Source organism: Thamnophis sirtalis, unplaced genomic scaffold, assembly GCF_051295495.1.
Source record: "Thamnophis sirtalis isolate CommonGarterSnake01/CBP01778 unplaced genomic scaffold, rThaSir2_p1.2 scaffold_9, whole genome shotgun sequence".
NCBI lineage: Eukaryota > Metazoa > Chordata > Lepidosauria > Squamata > Natricidae > Thamnophis > Thamnophis sirtalis.
Window position 1 is genome coordinate 59271447 of NW_028261389.1, and position 20738 is coordinate 59292184.

At 35.6% G+C, this 20738-nt stretch overlaps 1 protein-coding gene across 11 annotated transcripts in view; it reads right to left on the reverse strand.

Moving 5' to 3' along the window:
• Positions 1 to 20738, reverse strand: part of CADPS2 (calcium dependent secretion activator 2) — a 375792-nt gene that overhangs the window by 31495 nt on the left and 323559 nt on the right. For 9 of the 11 annotated variants that reach the window (XM_087723665.1, XM_087723666.1, XM_087723668.1 and 6 more), the window contains 3 exons: positions 20036 to 20110; positions 12135 to 12218; positions 12007 to 12039 (listed from right to left, as the gene is read on the reverse strand). The exons of 1 other annotated variant lie outside the window; for it this stretch is intronic. In XM_087723665.1, coding sequence (XP_087579791.1) covers positions 12007 to 12039; positions 12135 to 12218; positions 20036 to 20110 — 192 coding nt within the window. The remainder of the gene's footprint in view (positions 1 to 12006; positions 12040 to 12134; positions 12219 to 20035; positions 20111 to 20738) is intronic. One more of the 11 variants, XM_087723671.1, reaches the window with a different exon arrangement.

Consider the following 20738-nt stretch of genomic DNA (forward strand, 5'->3'; position numbering starts at 1 on the left):
GTAAGATAAATGCAACAGCTGGTGACATTTACCAATTAGAATTACAGTTCTTTAAAACACTTTATAGTTTTTCCTCCCTGCCCTGTATACGGAGTAATTATCTCTGATAAATTTGTTGAAAAAGATAATTTTTCTTTTAAATAGTTTTAGTTGCTATATATACATGTCTGAATATACACAACTGATGCTTCAAGGAATTTACAATGGCAAAGCCTCTAGTTAATGAAACTTTATTACCTAATTAAGATGTACAAAATATTAATGAACAATTACTTAAAATAAGTAAAATATATCCTGTTAATTTAAAATAGTTGAGGCATGCAATGTAAATCCTAATAAGCTGTTTTAGCCAGTCTAACAAATATCAATTTAGTTGGTCGTCGCAGAAGAGAGGTCAGTTTCATGGCCTCTGATATGTGAATGCTGCAGTGTTTGATCCTCTCCTATCTGGTTTTCAACATCTGAAGTCTAGTCTAATGAAAAGAAGGACCAGGGATGACATGCTAGCAATATTTCAATATTTGAGGGGCTGTCACAAAAACCAAGAAGACAACCTATTCTTCAAAGTACCTGATGGAAGAGAGATCCAACCTAGAGTTTAGGAGAAATTTGTTGACAGTGAGAACAATTAATCAGTGGAATGGTTTGCCTTCATAAGTTGTGGAAGTTCCATCACTGGAGATTTTAAAGAAGACATTGGACAATCATTTTTCGGAAAGTTATAGGGTCTCCTGCTTCAGCAGGGTGTTGGACTAGAAGACTTCCAATGTCCCTTCCAACTGTTATTCTGAATTCTATAGGACTAATTATTCTCTATTATACATTACCAGAAAAGACTGCCCTCGCAATGTAGTTAAAGTCTGATCCCAGTATTTGGAAAATATCAAGACCTGGATGGGAAGAAACAGGTTAAAGTTGAATCCAATCAAGATCAAGTTGCTGTTGTAGATATGGATTCCATGTTGATTCTGGTCCTGGGTTTCTGGTGTTCTCTGTGCTTGGTTCTTTTCTTGCAGAAGTTTTCCCCCTCCCCCCAGTTCAGGTAATATCATCAGTGTATGAGAGAGTGGAATTTGTTGGCTTTTTACTCATAATAGATTGCCCTGTTAGTTTTGGTTGGATTATAGTTTCTTCTTTGATAGTTTCTTGATTACTATATTGGTTTTTTTTTCAGATTGTACACCTGGTTCTAATTTCTGCTTGTAGCTGCTGGGGAGAATATGTCTCTGGACTGTTCTTTCTTTCCTTGCTTACTGTATATATTTTAAATGGAATTTTGATGATTTTCTTCTACATGTGTCAATTGATGGATGACTTGTCAGAATGCTGAGATTCCAGGAATTCACTAGCATTTTAAAATTTGTCTCAATTTAAAATGGTAACAGTTTCTAAGTTGACATTGTGGTCTATATGTTGAGAGATTAAGGAATTTTCATTATGTTTTTTTGATTACCAGACAATCACAGACGTGGTCTGCCAATGTCCATCATGGCTGTTACATTTCTTTCATTACAAATTGTAGATGATGTCCAACATATGGGCTCCAGTTTAAGATGAGTTAAATATTTATTATGAATATTATAATTATTTGTGTATTGTTGTCCTATGGATATGTAATAAGATTCTTTGTAAAATGTTGAGAATCAAACAATTGTGGTGCTTTAAAAATCTGAGTGGTAAATACATTTGGAGGGAAATGAGTTTTTTTTTACTGTATAAAATAATATATTTTATACGCCAATTACCTCCAATAGACCGATTAGATCCCACAGATTAGGCCTCCTCCGAATTCCATCCGCTGGCCAATGCCGACTGGTGACTACCCGGAGGAGAGCCTTCTCTGTGGCTGCTCCGACCCTCTGGAACGAGCTCCCCGTGGAGATTCAAACCCTCACCACCCTCCAGGCCTTCCACAAAGCCCTAAAAACCTGGCTGTTCCGACAGGCCTGGGGCTAAAGAGCTGTTGCCCCCTGCCTCGAATGGTATGGCTGCTGTGTGTTTTTAAATTATGTATTGTTATGTTCCGTCTTTTTTATTTCTTGTCTGTACCCCCCTCCCCTGATTTGAATTGTGAGCCGCCCTGAGTCCCCCTTGGGGAAAAGGGCGGCATATAAATGTAATAAAATCAATCAATCAATCAAAATTTTTAAACTACTGATTAAAATATGGACAACAAAACTACATGTATATTTAGGTGTTCAACAAAGTGCTATAAAATAACAATTTTAAGAAAGTGGTCTTATTGCATTCTAGTCTCCTGGACTTTGTCCCAATGCCTTGTCAGTGATCTTATTTCTAAACGCCAGGTCAGCGTGTAATATGGACTTCCTCATTCAGGATTAAACCTTGTATGAGAAGGCTAATGTGGCATGTTTCACTAAGATCTGGTTGTGCACATGTGGAATTACTCTTGTCAATTGTCCAGTTAAATCCAGAAAAAGAAACTCCTGGGACATTATTTTGCCAAGAGTATAAACTTTACTGAATAAACCACATTGGCATAGAAGAAGCAAAACCAGCTCTGGATTTCCTGCTCAAACGCAAGCATAGTTAATTCCCCCTTTCCCTACGGGCCATCCACAGTCCATTATGTCCACCAATCACTTCTGCTCATTTTGTTATGGGAATCTGCCAGCCATGCTCCGGGAGTCCTCCAGGATTGGGCGGCTAGAAATTTAACAAATAAATAAATAAATGCTGGGACATCTGCTCAGTGTGTCCTTGAAATGGAAGCAATGTTTCATGGGAACCGACAGGTGCTTGAAAGCCATTCCCCCTACCCTTGCATTCCATTCCACCCACGGTCCCTTTTCTTTGTCAAGCTGCGAACAAAGCAGAATGTAGGTGAAAGTGCGAGTCAGTCTTGACATGCTAACCCCCCAGAAGGGTAGGCATAAAACAACAAACATAAATATATACTATTTCTTACAACTGAACTACTGCTATATTCCCTATTAGGGTTGATAAGGGTACCTAGTGTGAAATGTTTTTACTAACCTTGCTGCCCTGACAACTGGAGCAGCCACCCACTCAACGTCTGCTAATGGGTACCCTTTCCACAGTACTTGGTATTGTAATTTTTTTCCTTGTGATATCTGGAGTTGAGAATCTTTTTGGACTCATAGTGCTCCTCTCCTTTAACTAGGATGGGAGGAGGTGGGGTTCCTTGACCGGTCTCAAGCCAGATCCCCAAAAGGATTTAAAAGACTTCAATGAAATACTGGATGAACTCGCCTAAGGCTTCTTGACAATTTCATCTCCACTGTCACTGGATTCATGACCCAAATGATTTGGAAAGGTCCTATGTATTTGGGACTTAACTTTTTGCAAGACTGCCTCAGGTTTAGTTATTTGGTGGACAAATATACCTTATCCCCCATTCTAAGTTCCATTTGAGGGATCCTTTTCTGATCTGCTTGCCTTTTTTGGCTTTCCCTAGGTTTATTTAGAGCAGGCCACATCGCTTTTAGAGTAGCCATTCAATGTGCTAATGACATTGAGGATGGACATTCCTGTTGGAGCTTCAGCATGGGCATGAAGTCAGTCCCCATGGCCACTTTGAAAGGGGTAACACCTGTGCTGCTGTGCACTGAGTTGTTATATGCCACCTTTGCCAAATGCAGGAGTTCAGCACAATTAATTTGCTGATAATTTACACAACAGTTCAGGTATTAGTCTACTAATGAATTGGTGTGTTCAGAAGCCCCATTGGTGCTCAGATGGTAGGTGGACTAAGTCCCTGGGAGAAACCTATCATCTTCAAAAATTCCCACCAAAATTATGTGGTGGAATTCACCCCCCCCCCGCCCAGTCTGAGATAAGCTCTTGACAACCCCATGTAACCTGTAGATGTGTTGCACAAATATCTTGGCTAGGATCCGGGCAGAAGAAATATTCAGATATGCCAGAAAGTGTGCTTGCTTCGGGAACAGGTTGATGACAGTCCAAATTACTGTGTTCCCAGAACTCTCAGGCAACTCCATGATAAAGTCCATGGATATCTCCTCCCATAGGTTATCTGCATTGGATACCAACTGTTGCAAGCCAGTAAGCATTTCATGGAGCCACATACATTCCATTCCACATGCTTTCCTTTTCTTGTCAAGCTGTGAGCAAAGCAGAATATAGGTGAAAGTGCGTGTCAATCTTGACACTTCTCTTTGAAATATGGCCACTGAATTTCAAGTGTGGTTGTACAGTTCTTGTCCTGCCACTCTGTATCCTTTATACAAGTATCTGACTAGAGGTCAGACCAGGATGTTGGAATTAGCTCATGGTTCTTTTCTTATGTTTCTAGTTTGATATGTTATTTCTAAAAAGAACAACTGTGGTAATATAAACTAACCAGGACCAGACCTTATCGTTTCATTCTGACTAATATAAACAAAACAATATTTCATCAAAACCTTCAGTTCATCCTTTTTGATATGAAATAGTAAATAAGTTCTTGTGTGGAATTGGATATTTCTAGCTGAACATGTTTATCGCTTTTTAAACTCTAATACCTTCTTTTGAATTTTGCTAGGTTTCGTTCTCATAAAAATCATTCAATACAATAAATAATTTTCCCTTGGAGGTTCTAAAGATGTGAAATGTACTTTTGGAATCCTACAGTGAATAGTTTGGAGTAGCGGAAAGAGGCTTGTAGTGGAAAGTAAAGGGTGGGAAGAGGATTAAGCTCACATCCTGCTGTTTCTCTGTTCCAAATTTCATGTTTCTAAAGCTGCTTTTTCAACGTGTCATTCCACACACTTGCAACTCTTTACAATGCACATCTTAAGACCAACAAATAAATGTGTCTGCTTTGCATGAACCAAATTTGGTGCACTCCCCAAGTACCATATGGACTGAAACTTTGCCATATCCTTAAGAATTTTTAAAATAATCTAATATATAATTAGGATATTTCACTTCTTTTGAGTAGAATGATAATGAAAAACATTTATTAACTCTACTATGTAGGGCAGGGAATTGGTCGTGTTGAGCTAAAAGTCTCTTCAACTCTGCAATTCTGAATGTGAGTCACATTGGTTAAGTTAGCAGAACACTATGACTAATGACACTGGAAGCAAAATGATATAAAAGCATCTATTGGCATTGGGATCAGTCATTACCCCAAAACACTGAGTAGAAGCTCAGGGCAAAGATTTAACTGTACTGAATTGTGTCGGCACCAGAGGAACATCTTACTTTCCTGACCTTTATATTCTAGACAGTTTATGCTTCTTCACAATAATAAACTGTACAACACTTTATGCAGCAATAAGACAACCTGTATATTATCAGTATTGACTAGCAATTTTGGAAGGTGTGTATTGCTAAATACTGTTGCTAAAAATATCTAACTTAATTTGTCACAAATGCTCAACAGTATTAATGCTAATATTTTTTTAAAAATAGGGGCCAATCTTATGTACAATGGAAAGTACCATTTTGCCTGATAAACATCTGATAAATAAATGCCAGATTTCAAGAGCAGATTTTTGTTTACTTGGTTCCGGTGGAATTTGGTGTTCAGGCCAGGAGTCATTGCTTTCAGATTGATCCCACCCACCTGCCAAAATGGCACACAGCCAAATATAAAAAAAATGTGAAGCATGAATAGAATACAAGGAAATGAAATTTTGTAATAGGAATACTATTTGATGGGTACCACAAGTAATCAAGTGCACTAACAAGAGAAAGAGAAAGAGAAAGAGAAGAGTTTGAAACAAGGAAATTAACAGCAGTAGATCCTTTTCTTGAGGTTAATCACTTGTTAACCTGATGAGATGAACAGTATTTACAAAGAGAGAGGCAGAAAATTTCTGGTTAATTATATGCTGCTTCTGGGGCTCTTACTTCCTGTGGCTTCACCTAATCCGCAGGTGTGGATCATCCCTTCCCATTCACTGGTGAAGGGAGGGTGGTCCTTTCTATACAGCCTCCCTCTGCCCTGCAAGCAACAGATTTAAATATAGAAGGACATACTGGACCTTTTTACGGAATGATAACAATATATGAAAAGGGCATATTGCTTTTTTTTTAATGATGAAGACTCCCAATGCTCAAATATACACTTTAAAGAATTAACTTAACCCACAAAATAGCCGCTTTGAAGTAACTAGGATATAAAATGTATTTTTTCCTCTGGATTATTCAGCAAAGTCACTGACGCACAAAATCTAAGCTTTTTGTAGTCATTTAAATAGATTCAAGTTGTTAAAAGAAAGTGGATATAGAATGCATCCAAATACATGTCAAAATCTTAACCAGCTGTAATAAAAATATTTGTAGCAGCAGACTTTACTTATGTTTTAAAGTGGCTAGATAATTTAATGAATTTTTGTAATTTAACACTGCCTATTTTAAGTTCCCGGGTTCAGTGTTATTGGTAGGCTGATATTAATATACTAATTTTGCTCATCACATCTGATCCTGTGAGACTAAGAGACGGATTCCTCCATGCTGTCTTTTTTTACAGGGATATTTTTACACCCATTTTATTGAACATGTCAGGCAGAATGTTTGAATTTTTTTTTACCTGACCATTTGTCAGATCAATGTTCAGACATTTCTACTAGAATGGTCAAATTCTGTACCTTCACCAGAATAACAATTGACTAAAACATCAATTAGTCAATTAGCTAAGGTGTGTTTGCTGATGCTGAGTAAATTGTTTTAACTATTATCTTAATGGTTTAGCCAAATGTGAAATTGTTTCCTTACAAAATGTATCCAATGTGCTCATCCAGATCATTAAAAAGGGTTGAAGCAGGTCTGAATGATTTGAAACAAACTGATTAACTGACCTTTCTGCTATATGATATTTTAAACATGAACGATTTGTCATGGAAAATATATGTAAATATTACTTCTCAACTTAAGAAAAAAGAATATTTCAAAAGCATTTAGGAACTATCATTACTTAATGTTATCATAGTTTGGATTTTTCTTTTTTCTTTTAAGCAGAGTATATGAAATATAATACAAGTTTTCACCAAATCTAAGGATATTTCTTGGTTATAAAGAAAAAACAATCATGATGACTTGCATCTCTTCCAGATTGCAAATCCATTTTTCTGTTAGGACTATGCTATGTCTTTGATAAAGAAACAAGAGGAAAAGAAAGGACAGGAAAACCATATAAAGCTCATCACAGGCTCAATGCATTTATTTTGTGGATTTCATATTTTAGAATATTCAGTAATGCATCTATGCGACAAAAGGTGGTATTCAAGAAAAATCCTTAGATTATTGCCTTTTTGAAAAGGATGTCCCAAAACCTCTGTATCAGCTTGCTTAAGTATTCAAGAAATAATTGACATGGCATTGTCCTTGAGATTAGAGAAAAGGCATAACAGATAAAAGTCAAGGAAACAGATTGTTTAACAAGCAGTTTTTAAATATCTTATTCAGATCCTCAGGTGACAATAATTGAAACTGTTCTCTCAGCTGTTTTAATATTATGTATAAATGTGCCATAGAAGGCCTCGGAAATTCTAAGACCCTTCTGAAAGTGAAATGTAAGAAGATTTCTTTGCCATGATTGCCAAAATTATGCTCCAGACCTAGCATTGTTGGTATGAAATTTATATTATTTGTACTCCAATCAGCCTACTTATTTCATCTTCTCAATAAGCCAAAGAGCCAGTGCAAATCTGCACTGCAAGACAGTTAACAGAAATGACTATTTCATATTAAGATCAAGACACAGACAGAAACATCAGCCATTCCTATTCATTTATGTTTTACAATCTAGAGCCATAATCCAGGACAATTAAGTCTCCAAAGGAAAGTTACAAGTTTCTGGATGTATATCAAGTTAATAATTCCTACATTCCTGCAGAGGGAATAAACTATTACTAGTCCTTTATGAGAAAAGTGACAGGAGTGTTATTAAGACAAAAATGGACACAGATGCTGGTCTCAACTTTCTTGAAGAACAGATATTCACAATTCAATCACTAAATGAAAGCCTATTGATGACTCCCAAGATAAGCCTAAATATCACTAAATAAATGTTAAATAAATATTTAAAGTTTTGGTAAAACAGTAAGTCGTGAAGGATATTATTTGCTAAATTGTGTTTTTAAAAAGACAAATTAAAATAGACAATTGAGGATTGATTTGGAGAAGTATATTAATGTTTTGCTCCAAATTAATATTGTAATTTGTGTTCTTAAACACAAGAATTACAAATATGCACTTGCTATAGTGACTGTGATTGTGTATCCCTTTCCACTGGTGCTGTTCAAATCCTGATTATGGCAACTTCTTGTTCAGAAAGAATTGTTGGATTCCAACCATATACAGCATATTTGCACTGACCCAACATACAAGATCAGGTTTGTTTGTGTACACATGAATGTGAAGAAGTGATGTATGAACTCTTTACAGAATCTGACAGCTGAGCTATAGAGTACAAAGTACAATTTTTTTGCAGCATCATTTCTTTCCAAATAATCCAGTCAAGTGTTCCACTATCAAAGTAATAAACCACCAGAGAACTGTATAAGAACTCTATTTAGATGAGCACAAACACATTGCAGCACTCCTGAAATCTTAAAAAAGGAAACAGATAATCTATATGGATATCTATGCAACTTTATCAAAAAGTGACAGTCAACCCAATATAGCACAACCAACACAAAAAAGAATAAAAGTAAAAAAAGTAAAAACAACAACATTGCCATACAACGGCAACAGAAATCACCTGAGACTTCTACAACTACATGGAATCAGTGTAGTACAGAAACCAACTAAAGACCTCCAAAATAACTTAAATAAACCAAAAGACTCAGCAGCCCTAGAAGAAAAGAACAGCAGTCATCTGCAACAACCTACAGTGTAAATAAAGACTGCCACAGCCACTATGTAGGGCAAACAAGCAGAACACCAACTAGAAGTCAGAAGACATGATGAAAACTCTTTAATTCTACATATTTAGCCAGAGTTTCAACTGGGAAACCATGACCATTGTAGACCAAGCCAAATAAAAAAACAGAGAATTCCTGAAAGTCTGGCACTCTTGACAAACTGCCCATCAACAGACACATAGACATAAACAACATCTACATAGAATGCAAAAGAGAAAATCAAGTCAAAAAGGGAACAAAAAGACCAAAACACCTTCCAATCAGCAATCAAAACCACCCAGATTAACATCGGACCAACAATCAAGAAATAAACAATATCCCAATCAAGGAACTGCCAAACAAGTTAACAATAAATAGCCCAACCAAAGAAACTCCAAGACCATTCCCACCAACATTGACAGAGCAAGCCACTAGAATATATATATATATATATATATATATATATATATATATATATATATATATATATATATATATATATATATATATATATATATATATATATATATATATATATATATATATATATATATATATATATATATATATATATATATATATATATATATACACTTAAAGTCACAACCCCTGGTATGCCCAAGTGTGGGAGGAAGGTCACACTTCCACTCTCTGTCATTAGGCTTGTCACAAGAGTCCATCCAGACAGAAACCCAATATTTTTTACTGTTGCCTTTGTTATATTTGTGTTTTTATTTGTGCTGATAAATAAATTAAGGAAGACTAGTATAGATCTATTTCAAGCTATTTAGCTCTCATCATCCCAGTAAGGATATGGCTAGCTGATGAGAGCTAAATAGCTTGAAATAGATCTATACTAGTCTTCCTTTATTTATTTATCAGCACAAATAAAAAACACACACACACACACACACACACACACACACACACACACACACACACACACACACACACACACACACATATATATATATATATATATATATATATATATATATATATATATATATAGAGAGAGAGAGAGAGAGAGAGAGAGAGAGAGAGAGAGAGAGAGAGAGAGAGAGAGAGAGAGAGAGAAAATCCCATTCCTTACTAGCACTGACAATGATACCTAGTTTTGATAATGAAAGTATCCCTCAATCTGATTTGAATTATGAAGTACTAATATATACAAGTTTCTTCAAAATCTCTCTATGTTTAATTCATTGCTGCATTTCTCTGCAATACATTTTGCAGAGAATATTTTTTCCTCTTTTCTCATGTAACCATTATTTGCCGCTTTTAATTTCCCAATGCCCAACAAAGGAGAATTTGATACAAGTGATACTTAAGAACTGCTCTTTTCTGGACCGTAAGCAGTGGAGTGCCCCTGAAATTCTGAAGCATTGGGAATAATTGTTATATCCTAACTGAGAGTTAACAATTATATCATAATTGGACAGTGCAATGTAAATCGTTATAGTTTTAAGGTAGGACTAAGAGACACAGTTAAGAATTTGCTACATAAACACCCAGTGCAGTTCATAGTGCACCAACCTCTAGCAAAGAAAACCTCCAAGCAACCTTTTTATGAAACACCCCTCCCCAAATTACCCTGGAGAAATGAGTTCCTGTTTCTTTTTTTTTTGAAAATTCACCTAGATCTTGGTTTCTGCTTCACCCCATTCCACTTGATGTAGCTGCTTTCAGAAAACGAATGTTTGTATAGTGTTTATGGTGCTGGACATGCAGCAGAATGAGGAGATGCAGATCTAATCACCCTTAGGCATGGAAGCAATTCCCCCCCAGCCCTAACTTGTACCAAGCTTTGCAATAAGGTGATTGAAAAATGAAACTTCTTGTCATTTCATGCAATATAAAACAGGTGAATATAAATATAAAATAGGTGGATCCTGCAACCAAACTAAGAACAACATAGAAATCCTTCAAGCTGTCCTTACTTTTAATGCAAATCTAAAGCTTGACTTCTATCTGCTGTTTGACAATCACCTCCTCCTTTGATTCTGGAGCTACTCTGAGCTTTGACTTCAGCCTGAGATTTTGTTCCACATATATCTGACCCACTTGAAGAGGTCCCATGGTCCATAGAGCTTGATATTGCAGAGGGATAGATTATACTGTCTCAAAATAACAATGAGGCCAGCATAATTTTACAATGAAGAAACAATAGATTGATCTGCATGGTTAAACCTGGGGTTTCAATACTTTGGTTTGAAAAAAGCAGTATATCATCATTGATAAAACAAGATTTCCCAATGGCATCTCATAATATCTAAGGTACCCAGAACTTTGACTCTACGAATTGCAACTTGAAATAAAACAAAATAGAAAAAAAAAAGCTGGGTCAGAAATAGAAAACACAGCTTTGCAAATAATAGTTCACCCTAGAGATAGGAGAAAAGTGTTACTATTTAAATTTTTATAAGTATATTTTAAAACATAAAAATGGCATTTTCCTAATTTGAAGCTCTTCTAATTTATGTATTTGGCTACTGTTTAATAACAGTAAGTCCCAGAATTGTCCAAAACAGGTTTAGGCAAGGGAACAAGGTAGGTAAATCCAGAAAAAAACTTTCTTCAAACTCTTTTTACACTGTGGCATTCATAATTTATATTTGATATTGTAAGATACAACATTAAAAAAACATGTATGACTACAAATCGAAAAGAAATATCTATTCAGAACAGGATATTTACATCTTGGTATTTTTAATGCTTGAAAACTATAAGCTCCACACCTAGAGAACCTTACATACTCATTTAATGCAACAGGTATACCTGAAATTATAATATTTATGTATAGAAATTCATGGACATAGAATATAATTATAAACTGTTCACTTTCATGAAAACACTAGTGAGCTAAGCCCAGGAACAATTACACCCAAATGACAAAATTTCCCCCATGACACAGTTTCTAGGTTACAATCCTCACTCCTGCACAACTGAAAAAGTACACTGAGAGTAATCTTTCAAAGCTTTGCTTTGAGACTTTGTAGTAGCCTAAGGGAAATGAAATGCCCTCTAGGGGCAAGAATGATGCGCTTAAGTACATGGTGTGTAACTATAATGAACCTTTAAAAGAAAGTACAATGATAATACATGAAAAAGTACACAAAGCAGAAAGCAATTAATGTATTGCACTCATATTTAAAAGAAAAATACTTACAGGAACATCAACATATTTTGCAGCTGCTTTTACCTTTAGAAAATGTAAAAGTAGAAAACAAACATCACTTGGTATCATTGGCTCATAATGGATTTTTCAAATTGCTTTTCAATAGTTGTTGTACTTACAGTGAATGAAAGTATTGATGAGAAGAAAGTGCCTTCATCATACCTTGATAATTTAGAGAGCACACCTTCTAGCACAGCAACAAACTATATTAAGAAACACAACATAAATATTCATAATTTGTAAAAGGGCTTGAAATTACTTTAAACAGCTGCAGAAGGTCATGGGGAGGGGAGACCTTTCCTTTATGGCTCATATACTATGCCAGATACAGGGTAATACCTACTGCCAAATCCTTAGTTAAATGTATGGAGTAGTTGATGCTTTCTGAGCTTGATTGCTTGCCTGCAGACATTTCATTACCAACTAGGTAATATTTGCCAGTTCAAATTTCACCAGGCTCAAAGTTGTCTCAGTTTTCCATCCTTCCAAGGACCCAGATTGTTATGGGCAATATGCTGATGCTGTAAACCGCTTAGAGAGGACTGTAAAGCACTGTAAAGTGGTATATAAGTCTAAGTGTTATTGCTATCATCTGTGTGAGAATGGACTTTGCCCCCCGTTTACATATAGTAGCTTGCTCTGCCAGTTTTGATGGTGAAAAGTTCTTAATCTCCCAACACCTGGACAGATTCATCTACAGCAGTGGTAGTCAACCTGGTCCCTACTGCCCACTAGTGGGCGTTCCAGCTTTCCTGGTGGGCGGTAGGGGTTTGCTGTAACCCTGCTTTATAAATTTTATAAAGTAAAGTTACTTCCCTACTTTATAAATCACCGTTACTGTGGAACCGGTGGGCGGTTAGAAACTTTTACTACTAACAGAGATACAAAAGTGGGTGGTAGGTATAAAAAGGTTGACTACCCTTGATCTACAGTGTCAAGAGGGAAATTGTTAGCATCTTAAAGAAAGGTAAAAGTTTGCTCTGTCCAGTCATGTTTGACTCTAGGGGGCGGTGCTGATCTCCATTTCTTAGCCAAGGGAACTAGTATTGTCTGAAGACACTTCCATGCTCATGCATGACTATATGCTGAGGTGCATGATGAAATGCTGTTACCTTCTCATTGAAATGGTACCTATTAATCTACTTGTATCTACATGCTTTCAAACTTCTAGGTTGGCAGAAGCTGGGACAAGTAATGGGAGCTCACCCTGTCTCAAACCTGGGCTGTCAGCTTTCCAGCTGATAAGCTCAGTGTCTTTAACCATTGAACCATTCTCCCCTCCTTTTCCTGGTTATCATCTTAGACAAAAATAAATTAAAGAAATGGTAGGGAATGGTAGAGATAAATCATATTTGTATTCAAAAAATAAAAGCCAAGCCACGATAAAAAAGCCAAGAAGGAAACAAAAAGACCAGAAAACTCCCTCTCCAGCACTAGGCAAATAATCAAGCAAAAATCAAAATACCTTAATCAAGGAACTATCAGCTACACTTAAAATGGGCAAACCCCACACTCCATTGCACTGATAATCTTACTTAATTGGGTAATAAAATGTCTGTAAGCAAACAGCCAAGCTCCCAGAACACTAAGGACTTTATAATTCAGCTCTGAGCTACATATATTCACTTCTATTGGAAATTTAGTTAGATCTAATTAAATTTAAATAGTATTAAATTAAAGAGTATTAATGGAATTCAATCCATCCAGAAATTATTTTATACACACATACTCATATTATTCAGAATTACAAAAAATGAAGTGTTGGTGATAGACTTATACTCAGAATAAATCTACTGAAATCCATGGAGCGTCAGTCATGGACTTAATTATATTAACCAAAATCCTACAATTTCAATGATATTAAGCACCAGTAAACCTAGATCCAACACAATGCAAATTAAATATGTAAAGAATTTCTTAACTTATTAGGTTAGTTTGATGGGCTTACAAAGCAGACAACAAAATAATTTTGATAACAGAATCCATTGGGAGTTGTACAACCAGAACAAATTTGAATTAATACTATCCATAACTTTCTGCTTTGATTGGTCATTTTCATTAATTGGTGAATATTTATTTATCTCATCCCAGAATCACACAATTGGAATAGATGGCCTTATAAATCTTCAATAAATAAATGTAAAATTACTATTTTACACAATTGGAAAAAGTTCACTACTATACATGTTGTATAAATGTTGTAATATTAATCATGCATGTTTTTTTAAAAAAAAATACGTAGTCCTTTTTATATAACTTCTTTATTTTCTGTTATTGTATAATGTTATATTGCATTGGTTTCAAAGTAGTCAGCTACATTGAATTACTCCTAAACATTAAAAGAAGGAATACATCTATCTATCTATCTATCTATCTATCTATCTATCTATCTATCTATCTATCTATCTATCTATCTATCTATCTATCTATCTATCTATCTATCTATCTCTTCAGTTCAAGATTATCACTGCTGTAGCAAAACCAAAGGAGAAAACACAAAACACCACTCTGGCCCCCATTCCGAGTAACTCTGCTTTTACTGAGTCAATGTGAACAACATAGAACAAATGGTCAATTTCAGTGGGATAATCCTCAAACTCTGTCAAGGTTGTGCATGCATTTTTCATATATTGAATTTCATTAATTCTTCCTAGCAAATGTTGAGAGTTATTAGAAACTTTTGGTGGCCCATGTTTTCCATCTTAACGAATAAGATAACCATGCAGTAGTTTTCTCCAATTGGATGTCACCCAATCACTACCATTCCTACCATTCTTTGACATTACACTATCTGGAGATTAGTTCAACTATACTTTAATAGATATGGAAAGAACTAGGCTGTAAAAGCAGACAATTTCAGAGCATACAATTGACTCCATATTTTCTGTGGGCTTTGCAATGTGCAGGTTGCTATTAATGTTCATTTCAGTGTTCACTATGAAAATGAATCATTATTTATTTATCTATATACTATTCTACATACTACAATGGACCATTGAACACAGCAGTGTATGTGTGTGTGTGTGTGTGTGTGTACATGTGTGTGCGTGTGTGCATAATAAAATAAAATCAAATTAGGTTGAAACTAATTAGGAATTGGAAAGTGGAGTTTGTTTAGTAGAATAGTCAAAAGGGAAGAAACAAAAATGTGCTATTCAATATATTTTTTCCAGCACTGTATGTTTCTTTATCAAATCTTTTCCAGTTTGTTTTCTGCTTATGAAGAAAAAGTAAGGAAACAAACAAAATTAAGAGAAAAGGACTAATCAGTTCCCCCACTGTTAGTCACATTATTTATTGATAATTTCTTGATTGGAGTATTCTGGTTTCAGGTTTCAGTAGACTTATATACCGCTTCATAGGGCTTTCAGCCCTCTCTAAGCGGTTTACAGAGAGTCAGCATATTGCCCCCAACAATCCGGGTCCTCATTTTACCCACCTCGGAAGGATGGAAGGCTGAGTCAACCCTGAGCCGGTGGGATTTGAACCGCTGAACTGCTGATCTAGCAGTAGCCTGCAGTGCTGCATTTAACCACTGCGCCACCTCGGCTCTTGGCTCTTGGTATTGTTTACACCTTGATTGTTGCTCTACTATTAATTTTCGTGTTAAACTCTGCTTCTCTGGGTGTTGTTTGCTGGTGAGGAGCTATTTATCCCAAAACCCCAATCAAGGAAACAAGCAAAAAGTAAACAACAGTCTAATCAAAGAACCACCAAGAACACTCTCACCTACACTGAAAGGGCAGCCACAAGTATATGAATTGAGAGCACACACCCCAGTGGTGGGCTCCACCAGTTTAGACCAGTTCAGCCGAACCGGTAGTGGTTTGACGGCTTGGGTCGCTGGAACTGGCAGCGATCCAGGCCTGCCATGCCCCTGAACTGGTTTTCCCGGCAGTGCCATAGGCGGCGCCATCTTGTTTTTGGGTTCTGCACATGCGCAGAACAATTTTAATCAAACCACACAATGCTTGCATGTGCGGTGTGCACATGAGCGAACTGGCAGTAGTGCCTGCTGGAACCCACCCCTGACACACAACCTTCCCTTCTAGCACTGATGATTTTATCCTGTTTGGTAATGCAACATCTGCAAGCAAACAACCAAGTTCAGAGAGCATCAAGAACCCACAAACTCTTCATTAAAATAGAACTATTTATACTTTTCTCTTTGAATGCAAAATATTAAGAGGAAGCATATTATGCCTTTCTTATTACCTTTTTGTAATAAAAACCATATTTCTAGTCCACTAATCAGAATGTATACTTAGACTCAGAATACAGCGCAACTTCTAAAATTATCAACACAATTATTTTAAACAAGTTATACATAAACCCAAACTAAACAGGTCAACAATTCTGTTGTTCTTATTTTGGAAGTTCTATGTGATACAAACAATAATGAGAACCTTGTCACATCTGCAAATATACAGAAAAGATACTATTTTTAAAAAAAATACTGTTCTCATATTTATATGAAAACATTACTCATTGTCACAGTAAATGCAAAATGTTTATAATAATAGAATGACTAATTTTACAAGTATTTTAAAGAGTAGTTGCTTGACATCTAAATCACATTCCTAGAACATAGGAGTAGCATCTTATAAGTGAGAAGACAGGACAAAATTCCATTTGGCATGTTGTTAATGGCCACTCTAACAGTGTCATAACAGTGTCATATTTCTTGTTCTCTGTCAGGATTTGAAAGTCTCACCTTGCAGCAATCCAAGACCCTAATGGTTTAACAGAGTGATAATAGTGAGCTATATCATCACATCTTCTGCTTTTCTTATATCTTTATACATTTAATACATATTCTTCCTTATTGTAAATCTTTCTTTTTATATCATCAGAAGGATCATTACGGAAGAAGAAATGAGATGAATAATAAGTAAATGAATGGATAACTAAAGGCACTTTTTAAAATTCATCACACTAATTCTCTGGCCTCCTCTTAGCATGTCAGTCAGTATATAGGCCCTCATCTTTCTCAAGAGTAATTTTTCAAAATGCTAGTTCAAATTGAATTTCTGGAATTGTTTTATTTTTTTAAAAAATAATTTGCTAAATTAAAGTTAGCATTTGACAACACTTATTGTCACTTATTCTTAGAATGATTCTGTTTCATGGTGAAGATGCTTAAAACGGGTAAATCTAGAGTCACGTCTGTCCTCAGACATAGAAGCTCTCTGAATGGCTTGGAGTGAACCACTATCTCCGCCTGACCAGTCTTATAACATGGTCAAGAATAACTTGCAAAGGGAGTGCTGGGCATGATGCCCTCGGCCCCTAAAAGGAAACAGGATACAAATCTAAACAATATATCAAAACAAAGCAAAAATGAAGTATTATCATGGTTTTACAGTGAATTGGAAATCTTGGGAAAAGATAATTATATTTTTTCTAAGTTCTATTTGACAAAGCAAAGAGTGGTTAACCGATTCCAATTTTATATTATATTCCAACAGAGACCTATCGTCACTCCTTGGTCCTAAAATCTTTTTTGCCTCTTAATGATGAGAAACAAAAGTAGAATGCTATTGAAGCACCCCTTTAAGATCATATCAAATTGAATGCAAAAATGATTTAAATCATAATACATTGAAAAACTCTTAGAATTAAACAGAAATTTTCTCATATTCTTCCTATGGAAGAGAGAAAATGGTGGAGGCCATTCTTATGCGTTGTACTTTTATTTTGTTTATTTATTTGCATGGCTGTTCATTTGACACACAATTTAGAGGGGCAAACAGTAAGTTTAAAACACTTGTAAAAATCAGCCTAAATTAAAATTCAGCATTCAACCCCCGAGTTCCACTAGCTTCCTGGCCCAGGGCTTGTGTTCACTGACATAAGAGCCCAGTGTATGCTGATAAGCTATCTGAAGAGTTTTCCCTCCATAAGCCAGTACTTTGTGTTGTATGGAACAATGAATAAATTTCCTTTTCTGCTTTTTTAAGGCTCAAGTAAATGGAATTAGCTGTGGTCTTCACTCTTTCACATAAGAGCTCTTTTAAGTTGGCACCTTAACCCCTTCCTTTCCTTTTTCAGGCTATGGAGAGATTCTAGAACTGCACTACAAAAAACAGGTAACTGCACAGCTCTTTTCTCTAATATTTATAATTATTCATATTCAGTGCAATACATTATTTTCCATTTCAAGAAACTTATTAATTCCATCCATCCATCCATCCATCCATCCATCCATCCATCCATCCATCCATCCATCCATCCATCCATCTCTCAGCAATGCCCATAACAACTGTGATGAGAACAATATCAATTGCAGCTTTTCTGTTATGTTGTCATTTGCCTCCTATCTCTCAGCCCACTGGCACCCGTATCATTTGATACGTTCTCAAACTATAGAATTAATTCAAGAGTGTACACTACATAAAAGCAGAAAAACTGAATAGCAACATTTAACAAGAAATATTGTGGTGCGGTCAGAACAATCTTGAACTGAATACACTCAAAGCTGTAAAATGATAGTAGATTTTAGGAGAAGCCCTCCTATTCCACCACCTCTTACAATACTAGGCAACACAGTATCAACAGTAGAGATCTTCAAGTTTCTATGTTCTATAATATCTCAAGACTAAAAATGGACACCTAACATAAAAAATGTCATCAAAAAAGCATCACAAAGAATGTTCATCCTGAACCAACTCAGAAAGTTCAGACTGCCTAAAGAGCTGCTGATACAGTTCTACAAAGAAATTATTGAGTCTGTCATCTGCACCTCTATAACTGTCTGTTTTGGCACTGCAACCAAACCAGACAGACACAGACTTCAACAGGTAGTTAGAACTGCAGAAAAAACAATTACTACCAGCCTGCCTTCCATTGAGGACCTGTACACTGCACGAAGCAGAAAGTGGGTTGTGAAAATAACTACAGACCCCTCACATCCTGGATATAAACTCTTTCAACTTCTCCCCTCAAGATGACACTATAGGGCAGGAGTGTTAAACTTGTGTTGTCACGTCGTCATGTGACGTATTGTGACTGTTTTCCCCTTCACTAAACTGGCGATGGGCATGGCCAGCATGTGATGCATCTGGCTGCAAAGTTGCTCAGGCTGCAAGCTTGATATCCTTGCTATAGGGCATTACATGCCAAAACAACTACACACAAGGACAGTTTTTCCATCATGCCATCACTCTGCTAAATATCTAATTCCCACAACACAGTCAAACTACCTAGTAAGGCTATATTACTATTACCCTTCTCATCTTTCCTATTACCTCTCTTCTTATCCTCTTATGGTTATAACTGTTGCTTGTATCTTATGATTTATATTCATTCTTTTATTTAGTATCCTAGTATGATTTATGTTGATTGCTTATTTAGTATCCTATGTCTATTACTAAGTGTTGTACCTTATGATGTCTGATGAATGTATCTTATGATGATTATGATCATGATTTCACACTTGTTGCTTGTAGGTAGATTGAGAGCTTATGCACCAGAGACAAATTCCTTGTGTGTCTAATCACACTTGGCCATAATGAAGTTTATTCTATTCTGTTCTGTTCTGTTCTATTCTATTCAACTAAATTATGAAAAACAGATTAGCCAATGTCTTTCGAACTTTTTCATAGAAGTACAAATGTGTAAGTAAAAGTAGGCTTCAAAATCTTTTGAAGAAACTGAAAACATACTTTCCTTCTCTGCAAGATGCAGCAAACCAGTATTTCTTGTATCTAATTAGGGCTGATCTTGGAATAGTAAAAACGTAGTCATATTAAATGCTGTTAATTAATTAAGGCACTGTAGCATGAAGAAAATGATATCTGCTTAATAGATATTGCATAAAAAGATTTCTTCAAACTGGGATCCAATTTACACCTATAAGTATCTTGATGACCTCATGGAGTGTTAGTCACTAACCTTATTTTATTTTAAAAACAGGAACATGGAAAATATCAAATATTTTTTCTTTACAAAAAGCAGATATGAATATTTCTCTTCCCCCCACCCCCAAGTACATTTTTTTTAAAAAAATTAATATATTTACCTTTGAAACAAGAAGTGAAATTGCTTCCTTCATGGTTTCTTCAATCAAGTCATCAATTTTCGAATGATATTGTTGCTGTGGTTCAGAAAACCAAAGTAGCATTAATATATTAAATGAGCACAACACTACTTGTCATAAGTCACAAAGGTACAAAAACTGACAGATCAGAGTTATTTAAAATTATTAAAGGAACAAAGCCTTGAAAATGATCCACCTACAAATTACTTTCTTTCATATAATATTCAGAAAATTTTCCAATGTATGCATTTGAGTTAAGTAGCTAATAGGGTTATTATTTAGATGCAGCAAGGCCTTATTCAGGGAAAGGAATGTGAAGGATATGTTTTGTCTTCTATGTAATTAAGGTGGCTATGTATTCCTTCACCCCCAAAGGGCTGATTTAGCTGCAAAAGCAAGATGAGAAGAAGATTTAGTAAATAAACCACTTTCTGTCTGATAACTCTCATTCACATGTTATGTTCTTCAGAAATAAAATGAGTGGCCAATTGTTTGCTCTTCAAAGAACCCTTTTAAGAGTGAAGTGAGCTGCAGGTTATACAATTCCTATACAATCTGGTCTAACGCAGGCAAAAAATAAAAATTAATCAGAAAACCTGAAGGATGGCAATAAATTACTCAACCATAAAATATATAATAGCTAAATCAGTTGCTGCTCTCCATCTTTCTACTGCAGCTTTTTTCT